At 47.9% G+C, this 13,860-nt stretch overlaps 1 protein-coding gene across 5 annotated transcripts in view; it reads right to left on the bottom strand.

Annotated features, from left to right (window-relative positions):
- The window catches only part of CRACR2A (calcium release activated channel regulator 2A), a 133,345-nt gene that overhangs the window by 30,466 nt on the left and 89,019 nt on the right, over positions 1 to 13,860 (bottom strand). For all 5 annotated transcript variants that reach the window (XM_048216656.2, XM_026502652.4, XM_044385294.3 and 2 more), the window contains 4 exons: positions 9,886 to 9,957; positions 7,380 to 7,425; positions 5,396 to 5,502; positions 1,020 to 1,332 (listed from right to left, as the gene is read on the bottom strand). In XM_048216656.2, the coding sequence (XP_048072613.1) occupies positions 1,020 to 1,332; positions 5,396 to 5,502; positions 7,380 to 7,425; positions 9,886 to 9,957 (538 nt within the window). The remainder of the gene's footprint in view (positions 1 to 1,019; positions 1,333 to 5,395; positions 5,503 to 7,379; positions 7,426 to 9,885; positions 9,958 to 13,860) is intronic.

A 13,860-nucleotide genomic window follows, 5' to 3' on the forward strand; every position in this document is an offset into this window, starting at 1 on the left:
CTTTTACATTTGGGAGCAGAGCTCAGGGTATTTAAAATTCCGGTGTGCCCCTGCCCGCAGGTGTAGGTCTGTGCTGAAGGGATGTGGAAGGGCACGGAGGAGGGAGGGGTTGCTGTCCACCCCTGGTGCCATCTGGCTCCCCTTTGCCCCCTGGCCCAGGGCCCTTCGGAGAAGGCATAGGTAGGCATCTTAATCCAGGCCCCAGGATGACAACCAATGCCAAGAAGTCCCGGCAGTGGCTGGACACACATGCTAACACGGCCATTTGGAGATGTCCAAGTGGCAAGGGCTCGATCCTAGAGGGCCACCCCAGTGTATAGGGAGGAGCCTCTTTTACACTGTCATGGATGTTTCTGTAGCCTTTCAGAGGATCCAGTGAGAGGTGAGGGGCTGGAGGAGTCTATTCCTGGGCCTGGGTCACAAACAAGGTGAGGACCATCATCACCATGAACCAGAGCAAGATGGTTACTATGGCGTCCTTCCCCCGCAGCTGAGCAGGGAGCCCTGTGGGGCATGCAGGAGGGAGGAGGGAGAGGAGGAGCACCCTGAAGGGAGGGATAGGCGGGGCATCCTTTGAGAATAAAAAGATGATTAGCTGATTAGGAACCTAGACAAAAATGATGACATAAACTTTACAAAGGCCATAACTGGCCTTGCTGAGAACAGTTACAAAATGTAAGAGAAAATGTACAATTTTAAAAACATGTGATATTTTATGCTAAGAGCCAAGCAAAGTGTCTGTCTAAAGTAGCCACTCAATACATGCTTTTGAATCTGAAACAGAAAAGAGAACATAGGGGCAAACAACCGAAGTCATAAAGAGAATTTACCAGGACCCCTGAGTCTCCCCAGTGACGCTCAGTTCAACAGGGCAAGCTGGTATCTGAAGGACATAAATAGGGTGATTCATAAGACCAGCCACGTCTGACTTCCTGCACTGCCTTTGGGGCTCTTGGGTTCAAATGCTAGGGACAGGCACAAGAGTGACATCTACAAACCAACACAGGATGTGTCCTTACCTTAGAGAAGGCTTCTTTTCCAACAGGCTGCCCTCGGGGAGATGTAGGCATGGGTTCTAAAGGTCTGGCTTGCTGGCTTTGTCTGGTCTGCTGGGAGACCTCCTCCACTTCTGGGCATTTGCTCAATGGCTGCTCAAAGCCACTATCCAGGAGCTGGGGCAGGGGGTCTTCTTCAATGGAGATGATTCTGCGGAGTGCCCGGGGGAGCGGACCCCCAGCCCCTGGCTCCTCTTCTGGAAGGGGATATCCACTCAGGCCTATGGAGCTTCTCCTCCTCGGGAGGCCAAACACATCTTCTTCCTCCTCTGACTGGCTATTTTGGGGTAGGGAAGAAAGAAAGATGGGAGAATATCATACAATATATCAATATGGAACCTGGAGAGATGCCTGACAGCTCTGTGACAACAACTAACTGAAGAGCATCACACCTTGGGGGTGGAGAGCTCTAGGAAAGGAAAGAAAAACAGACCCTGCATTCTGCAGCTCATTCACCCAACACACTCTGTAAGTGCTTAATGAATATGAAGGAGATAAGGTGGTGTTGATGATGATGATGAAGATGGAGGTGGTGATGATGGAGGTGGTGATGATACTGCTGAAGGTGGTGTGATGAAGATGACAGAGGTAGTGTGATGATGAAGGTGGTGGTGATGATGGAGGTGGTGGTGATGATGGAGGTGGTGTGATGATGATGGAGGTGGTGGTGATGATGGAGGTGGTGTGATGATGATGGAGGTGGTGGTGATGATGGAGGTGGTGGTGATGATGGAGGTGGTGGTGATGATGGAGGTAGTGTGATGATGATGGAGGTGGTGGTGATGATGGAGGTGGTGGTGATGATGGAGGTGGTGGTGATGCTGATGGAGGTGGTGATGATGCTGATAGAGGTGATGTGATGATGATGAAGGTAGTGGTGATGATGATGATGAAGATGGAGGTGGTGACGATGGAGGTGGTGGTGATGATGGAGGTGGTGGTGATGATGGAGGTGGTGGTGATGATGCTGATGGAGGTGGTGATGATGCTGATGGAGGTGGTGATGATGCTGATGGAGGTGGTGATGATGCTGATGGAGGTGATGTGATGATGATGAAGGTGGTGTGATGAAGATGATGGAGGTAGTGTGATGATGATGGTGGCGATAATGATGGAGGTGGTATCATGATGATGATGGAGGTGGTGTGATGATGACGAAGGCGGTGTGATGGTGAAGATGAAGACGATGAAGGCGGTGGTGATGATTACCACCAGGTAATTAGATAATGACACAGCCATGCACAGATGACACAAACATCCTCATGGAATGCGCAGCTTAGTGGGGGGCTGAAGCAGTAATGGTACAACTAAATATACTTCATCAAGCTGTGAGAAGTGCCAAAAAGAAGGAGTAAAGGATGTGAAGAAATGAGCATAAAAGATCTGGAAATAAAACATCTTCAATTAACAATCAGGTGGCCTTGGCTGTGGTCCCAAAAGCAGCCCTTACTGACTGTGCCACTAGGGAAAACACTTCAACTCTCCTGAGCTTCAATTTCCTCACCATAAAATGTGGCTCACGTGTCCTGCCTACCTCATTAATAAGACAACGCATAAAAACAGGTGTGTTTGCAAAGCAGCCCACTCAAAGTGAGTGAGGGGATCCTGCTGCTCTGGGAGGAGCTCCCGCCACGGGCTCAGAAGCAGCTGCCCATTTGTGGTTGGGCTTGGGGTTGCAAGGAAGCCAGGCAGGGCACCTCTAGCTGCCTTTCCTACCTTTCTCTTTCTCTTTCAATGTCCCTGCCAGTCAGTGTCAGGAGTACGTGGCCTCAGTGGCCCATGTGCATGTTTGTTTCCAGAAGCTTCCAGAAGCATCTGAGCATCAAGAACAAGGAAAAGCAGGAGGAGGTGGAGGGAACTGGGCTTTTCAGTGCAAAGGCCTCACAGACCCTTCTTGGCACAGGAGTTCAGGTCTCTGGAAACAATAACAGCTGAGAAGGGTTTAAATGGAAGTCTGACAGGGAGAACCTTGAGTCCCAAACTGAAACACACACGCACACACACATGCAAGGATTAGAAAGGAGAATGGAATGCAAATTAGGTGAGGAGGTGACAGGGCCAAAGCAAAAATAAGGCAGACGAAGGTCACAGAATATGCACAACAGGGAGGCTCCCTTCATTTTGCCCCCTGGCTTATAGTATTTATTCTTCCTAAGGACCCATAATAGGAAGGGAAAGGGGAAAAAACTGCATGTATCATTGCTCTGAAGTTAAGTGCAGCTCTAAAAGATAAATTAAGATAGAGTGCTCCCAAAAATGATGACTTAATTTGGGTCCCTTGATACAAAATAAAGAATTCTGGAGCAATCCAGGGACCTTCCCACTTTTTTATAAAATCATAGTTTTTAATAGAAGCTGACTGTCTTCTTTCCAACAATTTTTTTCTACAGTCTAACAAGCCTACAGACTGCTTATCCACTTTGGAACACAATTAGTATTCCATCCACTTTCACTCTGCTTACATACACGAGTGCACGCGTGCGTGCCCATGCAAACAAGTGTGCACATACAGACACAGCTTGTTTCTTGAAAGGCCTTGCAACCGGAAAAAAAGAAGTGGCCACTGGAAGAGTCTTAAAATGAAGCATTTCTTGGAAAAAGCTTTTGATGCAGGAAATTCTCAAGCACTATTGACATCCTCCAATATCCTCAGCTTAGCATGACTAAATTTATTTTTGGTTTTGCCACCAAAGGCTACGTACGAGCAGCAGAGACCAGGGCCTCTGCCAAAGTCTGTCCTGGAACTCAGGGCACATGATTTGTAACCTGCCTGCTTATTGTCTGTTTCCTTTCCTCCGCCCTAAGCTCTAGGAAAGCTAGCACCTATTTTGCTCACCACTCTATACCTAGAACATAGCATAATATCTTGCACATAGTAGGCACTCAATAATGGATATTAAGGGCAGGCCTCATGTTTAACTTATTTTCGGAGACTTCATAGAACTCAAAAGAATGTCTGGTATAGATTAAGCAAACAGTGAATGTTTGTTGAATGAATATATTCAGTGCTGAGCAACCAAAAGGCCAACTATTATTGCAGAAACTTGGATCCCAAATTGTATACCTCCGTTGAGCTAGTTTTTTTAAAGATTTTATTTATTTATTTGAGAGAGAGAGAGAGAAAGTAGAGGAAAGAGCAGAGTGAGAGGGACAAGCAGACTCTGTGCTGAGTGTGGAGCCTGACACGGGGCTCAATCTCAGGACCCCAAGATCATGACCTAAACTGAAATCAAGAGTCAGATACTCAAACAATAAGCCACCACGGTGCCCCTCTGTCGAGCTATTTAGAAAAAGAGTTCAGGATGACTGGGTCCAAAGACTTGACCATTGAGCTCATCAACATCTCCAGAGTCACTTCCCTTTTTCCTATTGTGTATTTCATGCTTGCTGTCCTCAGGGTCTCCTGGATGAGCAAATTCATGCACTTTCTCCCTGCCTTTGATTCTTAGGGGTCTGGTTGCCTTTACCTGTCTGTGGCCATCTATGTGGATGGAACACACGCCAAAAAAGAAGAGAAGGCGGAGGATTGGCTTGTCTTTTTCAATGGGCGGTGAGCCACTCCTCTAGGGACTCAAACTCGATTACTGTGCTAACAGCAACAAAAAAAAATGTTATCTTTGAAGTAATTAAATGCGAAGCATTGAGAGGAATCTGTCAAGCACAGATCCCATTCCTGTTTGTAAAGGAGCTCAACTATTGGAGATGCCATCCCACATGTCAATTACCCTTCAGAGCCAAAACAGTCATGTCCCTGGAAAACCAGGCACATCCATTCTGCCCAACAGAGAGCAGAGTATCTTCCAGCCATGCTCTACCTCTCTCCCTTGACCCCTTTCCTCCTGTCTGTCTCTCCTCTGCTGATCTACAGCACCTCTTTGGTTCCTATCTGCAGACATACAGAAGATGATGTCCTGTCCCAGGGACCAGCCCTGCCCAGTCCTCCTCCCATGTGAATGTCAGAATAGGAAGGAACGTGTCCTCCAAGATTTAAGGGGACTGAGTGCAACTGACTCCAGGCTTCCCCAGCTTGGGCCACTTCTTTTTTTTTTTATTTATTTTTTTAAAGATTTTATTTGTTTGTTTGAGAGAGAGACAGAGCACAAGCAGAGGGAGCTGCAGGCACAGGGAGAAGCAGGCTCCCTGCTGAGCAAGGAGCCTGATGCAGGATTCAGTCCCAGGACCCTGAGATCATGACCTGAGCTGAAGGCAGACAGTCAACCAACTGAGCCACCCAGGCATTCCCCGGGCCACTTCTTGAGGGCTGATGGGCTCAGAGCCGGCTCCCAATGAGTGCAAGACAAAGGAACACAGAATGAATGAAGAAATTGGGGATGACTTACCTCCTAAGAATCCCTCTGCCATCCATATATTTGCCGATCACCGAGCCAGATCTCTGTTTCCAGTTCGCCTTGGAAGCAGCTGTGTTTGCCTTGGCTGCCTTATCTTTCTGTAGAAACACAAAATGCCCTCAGATCCACGCCTGCTGATTTGTCCCAATGTTTGAGCAGAAAGGGCTCCACTTTCCCACCTCAAAGGTCAGGCTCTAAACCAAATTCTGAAGTAAGAAGCAATGTTCTAGTCTCCCTGTTAGCATTCTCTTACTCTTTCTTTAGCTATTATTTCTCATCAGGATCCCTCCATCTCCCACCCCATAATCTAACAGAATGAATCAATACACAGTTTAGAGCCCGGGGTCCGCCCTGTTGCCCTTCACAGCAAGATGACAAGCAGAAGAGGTTATGTGGAATGCATAGGGAAGTATTTATGGACAGAAACGACTGCGCATCTTTAAATCACACTCATCTGTGTGCCTCCAGCTCCTTGTTATTTCCAAAGCCCCAGAAATGAGAAAGGTACTGGCCCGGAGGACCAATCAGCCCAGTGCCCCGCGGCAAGTGGGGGCTTACAACCCTGCTCACAGAGCTCCCCAGCAGATGTCTTCCAGGACGCGAGGGGTAGTTAGATCATAGGAAGAATCTCTCATTAACCAGCCACCCCACGATCGCCAGTGATTCTTAATGAGAGAAGGAGGGGCTGCACTGCTCCCAGGGCCCCTGAAGGTATGGCTATAATGGTTCCAAATTAATCTTTAATTATTATTCAGCATGAATATGATTTTATCCCTCTTTCTTCTATTCCCCACTATGGTTCTTAATTCCATTTCCTTTTCAAAGCAAAATGAGTTTGGCAGGTGAAGGGAGGTGAGGTCAAGGGATTAGGGTGACATTTGGTTGGAAGTTTTAAAATAAATTCAGTGTTACTTCTAAAACAATTATAACCATTATCATCATCAAACAAACATGTGTAGGCTGAAGCCTCGCTCTGACATACAAAGAGGTGGGCGGTACAGAAGTTTGCTGCCAGTCAGTGACAGGAAAGAAATGGGGGTAATAACAAGGTCCCCCCAGGATTTGCAGTTGTAAACCAGCTGTTTCATGCTGACCACATTCAGGCCACTGTCCAGCTCAGGGCCCAGAGCCTATGACCCTCCACTATCTAAGAGTTTTTCTTAAAAATCCCTATATTATGGAAAAAAGGATAGGAATTCCCTTTCCTCATGTGAGAGCTGGGGTCATGGTCAGGCAGGCTAATGACGTGCCCAGGGACACATGAGAAATTCACAATGTGCTAGATTCTGCTGACTACGAAGTTCGCATCAGTGAATCCTATCCTCCTTTTCTGTCCCTTCAGAGCATCCAGTGGCTCCTATCTAAAGGGGAAGATGAGTAGGAGAACATGGCATCCTGGATTTTGTTTAACGTGCCTCCAAGTGAAGACCTGTAAATCCATATAGGATTCTGTGCTATTTGGGAGAGTAAGTGTGGTGTTCAGGTACGGAGGAGCAGGGGTCCCCCACGGGGTAAAAAACGTGTACTTAAAATCACCTATGTTAAGAGTGAAATATACATTTTTAATTTGTTCTATGATGGTATAAAAAAATGCAAATTGTTCATCAAGAGATTAAAAATGTTCATGAAGAAAAAAAAACCTGTGAGCATTTTGGTTCAATGATCATGACATTTCAATTGTGCCATCTCCTGGGTAGATCTGCCATGGCCATGTCCAAGCGATCCGAGACCCTCCCAAATAATTTAGTCTCTTTATGCCAAGGGGAAAGTGCGTACTTCGTGGAAAATTGACACAATGCTCCTCGGAAGGCCACCCTGCATTTTTCCACCAAAAAAAAAAAAAAAATCCATGCCATTGTCTGCTCACACAGAAAGGATGAGCCAGACGTCAAGGACATTCTTGGACCTGTCCCAGCACAGGCTCTGGCTGCCAGTGGGCCAGATCCTGTTGGGAAAAGGAGCAGAGGGCAATTACCTGAAAACGTATGTCCTGTTCATCTCGAAGATGCTTGTTCCTTTCCCTGCAAATGGAAAAGGGGAATTGATTCAGACATGGCGTGTGCGGTGGACAGATCCAAGAGCAGCCAGTTTGCCAGTGAGATGGGTGCTGAGAAATGCTTGACGTGGGAGGCCCAGGGAGTGTGTGGGATCTCTTTCCTTAGGGACGGTGACAGAGGGTAGTTTGTGTGCAAGTCAGCTGGAGGCCGGGGGACAGACAGAATGGCCTTGTGATACCCATGGCCCTTCAGGATCCTACCACTCGGGGGAGCCTCCCCAGGGGGTGACCGGGAGTTCCAGCTGCACCTGTGAGCTGGCTGTTGGGTGCACATGCCTGCTCTCTCTCCGAACCATTCGTTTCCGGCATGCATGCAGTCATTCAACAAACGTCTCCTGAGCACCCACTCCATGCTAAGCACAGTTCTAACTATCAAGGTTACAACCAATGAATAAAACAGAGTTGCTGTCCCCAGGGAATTTTATTTCAGTACAGGGGTCATTGCTATTGAGAAAGATAAAGCAGAGATGTGGAAAAAAGAATGCCAGACAGTGCAGTGGTATCTCAAGGGTGGTCAAGGAGGCGGCATCTGAGTGGAGACTTGCAGGAGGAGAGGGGAGCTATGCTGATATTTGAGGGAAGAGCGTCACAGGCAGAGGAGACGGCGAGGGCAAAGACTGGGGTCAGGCTCTACTGGATGTGTGTGAGGAACAGAAGGGAGGGCATCAGAGTGTTCAGAGGAGAGCAACTGGGACATGAGGTCAGAGAAAGGTGGGGGGGACAAGGAGAGACCTGACCATTTGCGGTCTTGTGGGCCATTGCAGGAACTTGGGATTTTACTCCAAAAGAGATATAAGGCCATGGGGGGGTGGGGGGGAGGGGCAGCCTAGCGTCGTGATCTGACTCAAGTTTTATAAAGAGCCCTAGAGTATAGATGCTGGGCTCCCAAGCACATGTTCCTGAGTGTCCTGAAATTGTTTCCATCCATCCCTTCCTCACACTGTCACATCCCAGCCATCATCCCGATTCCACCCCCTTCCTCCCCCCAGTCTCCAACTCCACATTCCCACTATCCCTCGCCCTGGCATTATCTCTCTACCTGACTCCGTTTCCCTACTGCTCTCTGTCACTATCTGGTGATTTCGCTGTGGGGGAAAAATCTGCCGCATCTGGGCTGTCACCTGTTGCAGAATCTAGGCTTGTAAAGCATGTGATGGCACGGAAAGGCGTCAGGAATGTGATTCTGCACAAATGCTGGTCTCCATCAAGAAGACCCATACGTAGAGAGGGGCCTTGTTATTCTGCTCTGCTCAGTCGCTTGAATCTGTCCTTTTCTTCTAAGTACAACAGAAAAAAGGGGAAAAAAGCCTCAAAAACTTGTCCTCGCACATCTTGTTCTCTTCCTTCCATGAAAGCCTTCCTAAGAATCAAGACCTGCTCTCGAACAGACTAGAACTTGGCCACGTCCCATTCAGTTCGGAGCACTTTCCATTTGCTAGCATCACAGATGCCAGACACGGTAACCTCACCTTCTCTCAAATAAAACAAAATAAAAACTGGGGCACCTGGGTGGCTCAGTCGGTTAAGCATCTGACTCTTGATTTCGGCTCAGCTCGGAGTCTGCCTGAGATCCACTCTCTCTTCCTCTGCCCCCCCCCACTCGCTCTCTAAACAAACAAACAAACAAAACAAGTCATAGTGTCCCTGATTCAAGACACTCGCTGCACTTGAAAAATCACCTCGTGCCTCATCACCATTCCCGAGAGGTGCTGGGCAGACAGAAGGTACAGCAACTTGGAAACCTCACCGGCAAAAGTGAAAATCCCATCTTTCCACTCACAGGTTTTGTTTTGGGTTTGGTTTTGGCACATCCCAGACCAATGAGCTTTGAATTTACAGTGAGTTTTAGCAAGCTGAGGAAACTCTAAACTCCTTTGCTCTGTTTGTGCTCTATTCGTGATTTATTTGCTCATTCAACAGACATTAAGAGAATATGGCAGAATCGAGAGAATCAGCCAGATACGGATCTCAATTCTGGCTCCCGCAGTGAATAGCTGTGTCTCTTTTGGTAAATTGCTTCATTTCTCTGCTCTCAATTTCCTCCTCCGTTAATTTCTGTATCAGCCACTGCCCTCCTTTCTTTAGTTTTGTTGAAGGTGAAAGAGTACCAAAGGGTACCAAATCTGCCATAGGGGAGAAGCTCAAGAAATTCAGTTCCCCTCCTACCGCAGCAAGTACCAGACAGGGTGCTGTGAGAGACACCACAAAGAACGAGGCAGAGCCTACCTGAAGAGGTACAGACTGGAGCGAGATGTGAGCATGTTGTGTGAATGGACCAAACGTGACATGCTGGGGATCAGAGGAATGAGGGCATTCTCTCAGCGGCTCTGACCGTGCACCATGGAGGCAGGGAGCACTCTCAGATTGGCCCTTCCAACCCAAGGCACCTGGGATGTGCTCTCGGAACACAGTGGTACTCACGCACCTCAGGAAATCCAGCTGCTTCAGGAGCCCCGACTTCTCGCGCTGCAGACTCTCCGTCACGCGGTACACTTCCCTGAGGAAGAGGCAAACACGGCACTTCTGAGCTTCCATTCTGGGGATGTAAGCTACCACGGTGTGAGGGGCTGTGCTGACATTGGATGTCCGGGACCTTCCCACTGGAACCCAGCACGCAGTACCCCACACTGGGGACAGGGAGGTTTAGAGGACCATCCCTCCCCTGGAGAGCACTTGTTGTATGCAGGTGGTTTCAGCCATGATCTCACTTAATCAGTACAGATGCCCTCTTTGGATCCCCATTTCATAGACACAGACAGTCAAAGCGTCAGTAACTCTCCCCATGTCACACAGACAAGCCATGCCTGAGCCAGGGTTCTAACCTAGACTAGGACCTCCTACTCCCAAACCCAAGAACAGCGCTCTGCAATAACTGTACTGCCTGCCCAGGCTCCAGGTGGTCCTGCTCTGCCCAGAATTCAGGGAATTAGAGCCAATATTCTTCTCTAGCCCCACCCTGGAGGGTCAGAGCAGGACTTGTATTTTTTCCCCTGACGCAGGTTGTGTTTGTTTCCAGGAGCTCCAGAAAAATCATTCTTCCTTCCCCATCTTCCCCTAAAAGTCTCCAATTGGTTCCTAGATCTCTGGAATTTCCACTGTTGGCCATTCATTTCTTTAACTTAGGATTTCTTCTCTCTGGCCATCAAGCAGCGATTAAATGTACTGACCACAATCAGATGCTTATATCCTAGTGTGAACCTGTCAATCACGTCAGGGGTTTTGAGGAAGGGGAGGGAGAAGCTGAGAGGTAGCTGGGGTGTCTGGAGAGCAACTCAGATGGTGAGGGGGGAGCTGCGTCTGGTTTGGTCAGGTTTGTTTGCATCTCTCTAGGTAACCCAGGGCCCAGCATGAAGGCATAGTCAACAAATAGCAGTAAGAAACAAAAGAGAGGGAGGGGTAGGGAAGAAGGAAGGCAGGGGTGGAGCAAGGAAGAGAGGAAGGAAGGGGTGAGTCGGAAGGAGGTATTCAACACCCCCCAGGAAAGAAAGGAAAAAGGGAAAACGGAACTGGGTGACATTGAAAAATAAGCCTTGTTGAACTTCATAACTCTGCCTCCATCCTTCCCTCTGTCCTCTGCACCATGGTTTAGAAATGTTTAAATCACCCCTAAGCTTACTGCAAAAGGTCTGTAGTTCCAGATTTCCAAACCACAGCAAAGCTTCTAGTGTAGGGAGCATCTTCCAGCCTCACAAATGCATGCATTTCCACAGGCTGTCTGGACTCCCCGGATTGTGCCCACACCCGGCTGGGCAAGGACAGGTTTACACACACACACACACACACACACACACACACACACACACACACACGCACCACCGCCCCTTCAATGTCATCGCTGAGCTGGAGAAAACAGCACCCGCTTGCTCCATCCATCCAGACCTGGGCCAAACTCACCATAATCAGATTCTTTAAAAGGTATCGGTGTGGTTTTTTCCCCCTTATAGAATAATTATAAAGTCAATTTACAACAATAACAGACTGAATCAACTTCTAAGCTCACCTCAGACAATCCTAATTAAGCAACAAAACTTCTCTAGCTCCTGCGGTGCTGCAAATTCCTAACATTTTATTACCAATTATATTTAATTTCAACTTGAGGGAAAACAATGTATTTTCCATTGCTCAAACAGGGTCCCCAAGTCCCTGTCTAGGATTCTGCTGTGATGAGCAGAACGTGAGCGCAGCTGTCTGTCTGCCGCTGCCCAGCCCCAGCAGCGGAGACGGCGTTGTGGTTCCTCCGTCCCAGCCCTGGGTTCTGATTCTCAGCCAGGAGCAGACGGCTTTGCCCCAGCTAAGGACAATCACTCCTTGGAAATCTGAGGTCTGTGTTCTCACTGAGTGCTTGACTCAGGAGCCATTTCCTTAAAAAGCAAGGCAGTCCGGGCCTTTGCCCTGTAAGCCACACAAACACACCCGCACGTACACACATATGTTACATACGGATGCAAATATATGTCTACCTGTTCGTCCAGGAAACATACATCTATTTAGATACACACACATATTCAGGCTTTTTGTGTGTTAACAAAAAGAAAGGCAGCCTGAAAAACCAAATGATACGCGGATATTTGACCAAATGCCCTTCAAAGTCCTTCTAACTAGACATCATAAAGGTTAATACTGGGTAATATGTGGACTGAGAGGGAAAGAACTTGGCATTTTTCATAGGAGTGACTGGTGAGAGGTTTATGGTTGTCTTTGTTTTCTGGAGAGGGATGAGACAGGGAGCATCTCCAAAATAAACTGTCAAGTGAAAATGCAGGCTAATGCAGAACAGGGTGCTACACTATGTAAATGAAAATTGTGTGTGTGTGTGTGTGTGTGTGTGTGCTTGTATATGCATGGAACACTCTGGAAGGATCCACAAGAAACCACAGACTGGTGGTCTCTGGGCGATCGCAGGCCCGGAGTCATGGGTGGGGTGGGGGGCACGCGGGCCTCTTTTCGAGTGTGTATCCTTTTGTGCCTTTGGAATTCTGTGCCCTGTCATAAACTACCTACCCCAACCAAAACCTCATTAACAAAATAAACAGAGAGGTACCGCTTTTCAGCTGAACTTCATCTTCATATTATCTCTCCTGCTTGATTGTTCCTTGTTTATCTTATTTTAAAATCAAGTTCTCCTTCCTTGAGCATCTTCAGAGAAGAGAAAAATTAATTTTGCCCATTCAGAATTCTAGCTGATAAATGACTAAGTCTTTTTATCTCCCAATTCCATCCTCTCCCTTCCCAGCTATTCTGGCACAACATCAGGCAGCAAGACGTTGTTGGGGGGAAAGCGCATGCACTCGGGACAATTAGGCTGTTTCCTGGCACGAACTGGCTGTGTAGCATTGGGGGGGTCACTGCCCCTCACTGAGCCTCAGTGTCTTCGTTCATAAAGTGAAGAGGTGGATTAGAGCCCTCGGGTTCTGTCAGTACGGTCAGTGTGGATTCTGCTCTGCAGGGAACAAGCTAAGGCTTCTCGCTGCCCTTGTCTCCTGACCCCCCTAGCAGGACACGCCCTCCCGGGCTCCAGCGCTCTCTCCGACTGTAGAAGACGTCGTGGGCTTTTTGAAACCAAGTCTCGAAGGTTCTGAAATCATTTATCTCTCCCTCCTAACCCTCTGTTTCAATTCCCAGCCTCCAGAGATTGTGTCTCTGGCTTGGTTAATTAAGATAAGACTTCAGAAAGATTTTAATCCTCATGCTGTGATTTGATACCCCAGCACTGGGTGCTTATTTCCATTTGCTGTTCTAATGCTTGTGCCTTCAGATGTTTGTTGTTTTAGAACTTGATTGAATTGTAAGAGGCTGAATCCTTAATTCTGTTTGTAAAGTTAAATGCCTGTGCCATGTTGGCCTGCTCTCAATGAGGAGGAACTGATTTTGCTCGTTTACAATGAAATACACTGGCCTGCCACTGGTCATCCAAGAATCGGAGTGAAGGGTTTTGTTTTAAGTCAGTTACTCGGGAATACATTTTTTTTTTTAAACTAGAGAAATCTTCCTAGGACAAAACTCCACATGCAAACACATTGGCTCCTTCTCACCCCAGGCAATCAGTACCAAGCAGCACAGCACACACAGGACGCAGGCAGAACAATGGGATTTGGGCCGATGGACCCAAATGTCGCCAGCATCAGACAGAGGGAGGGCTCTCACTTTCGAACAAGGAAAGGTGAACATATGTAAAACTCAGCCCTACTAAGCCCTACTGCCCCCTGAAACCAGACTCTCTGTACTACCTGGCGCAGGGCCAGGCACACGGGACCTTCTGCAGAATGAATGAGGGGAACGAGTGAATAATGAGTGAGCGATGGCCAGTCCTACCCCTGAGTACTTTCTGGTAGGCTCATTATGCGCTGTGGGGGAGTCAGCCAGAAGCTTCTAGCACTGGCCATCGTGTGACGGTTACTGA

This window comes from Ursus arctos, unplaced genomic scaffold (genome assembly GCF_023065955.2).
Source record: "Ursus arctos isolate Adak ecotype North America unplaced genomic scaffold, UrsArc2.0 scaffold_26, whole genome shotgun sequence".
NCBI lineage: Eukaryota > Metazoa > Chordata > Mammalia > Carnivora > Ursidae > Ursus > Ursus arctos.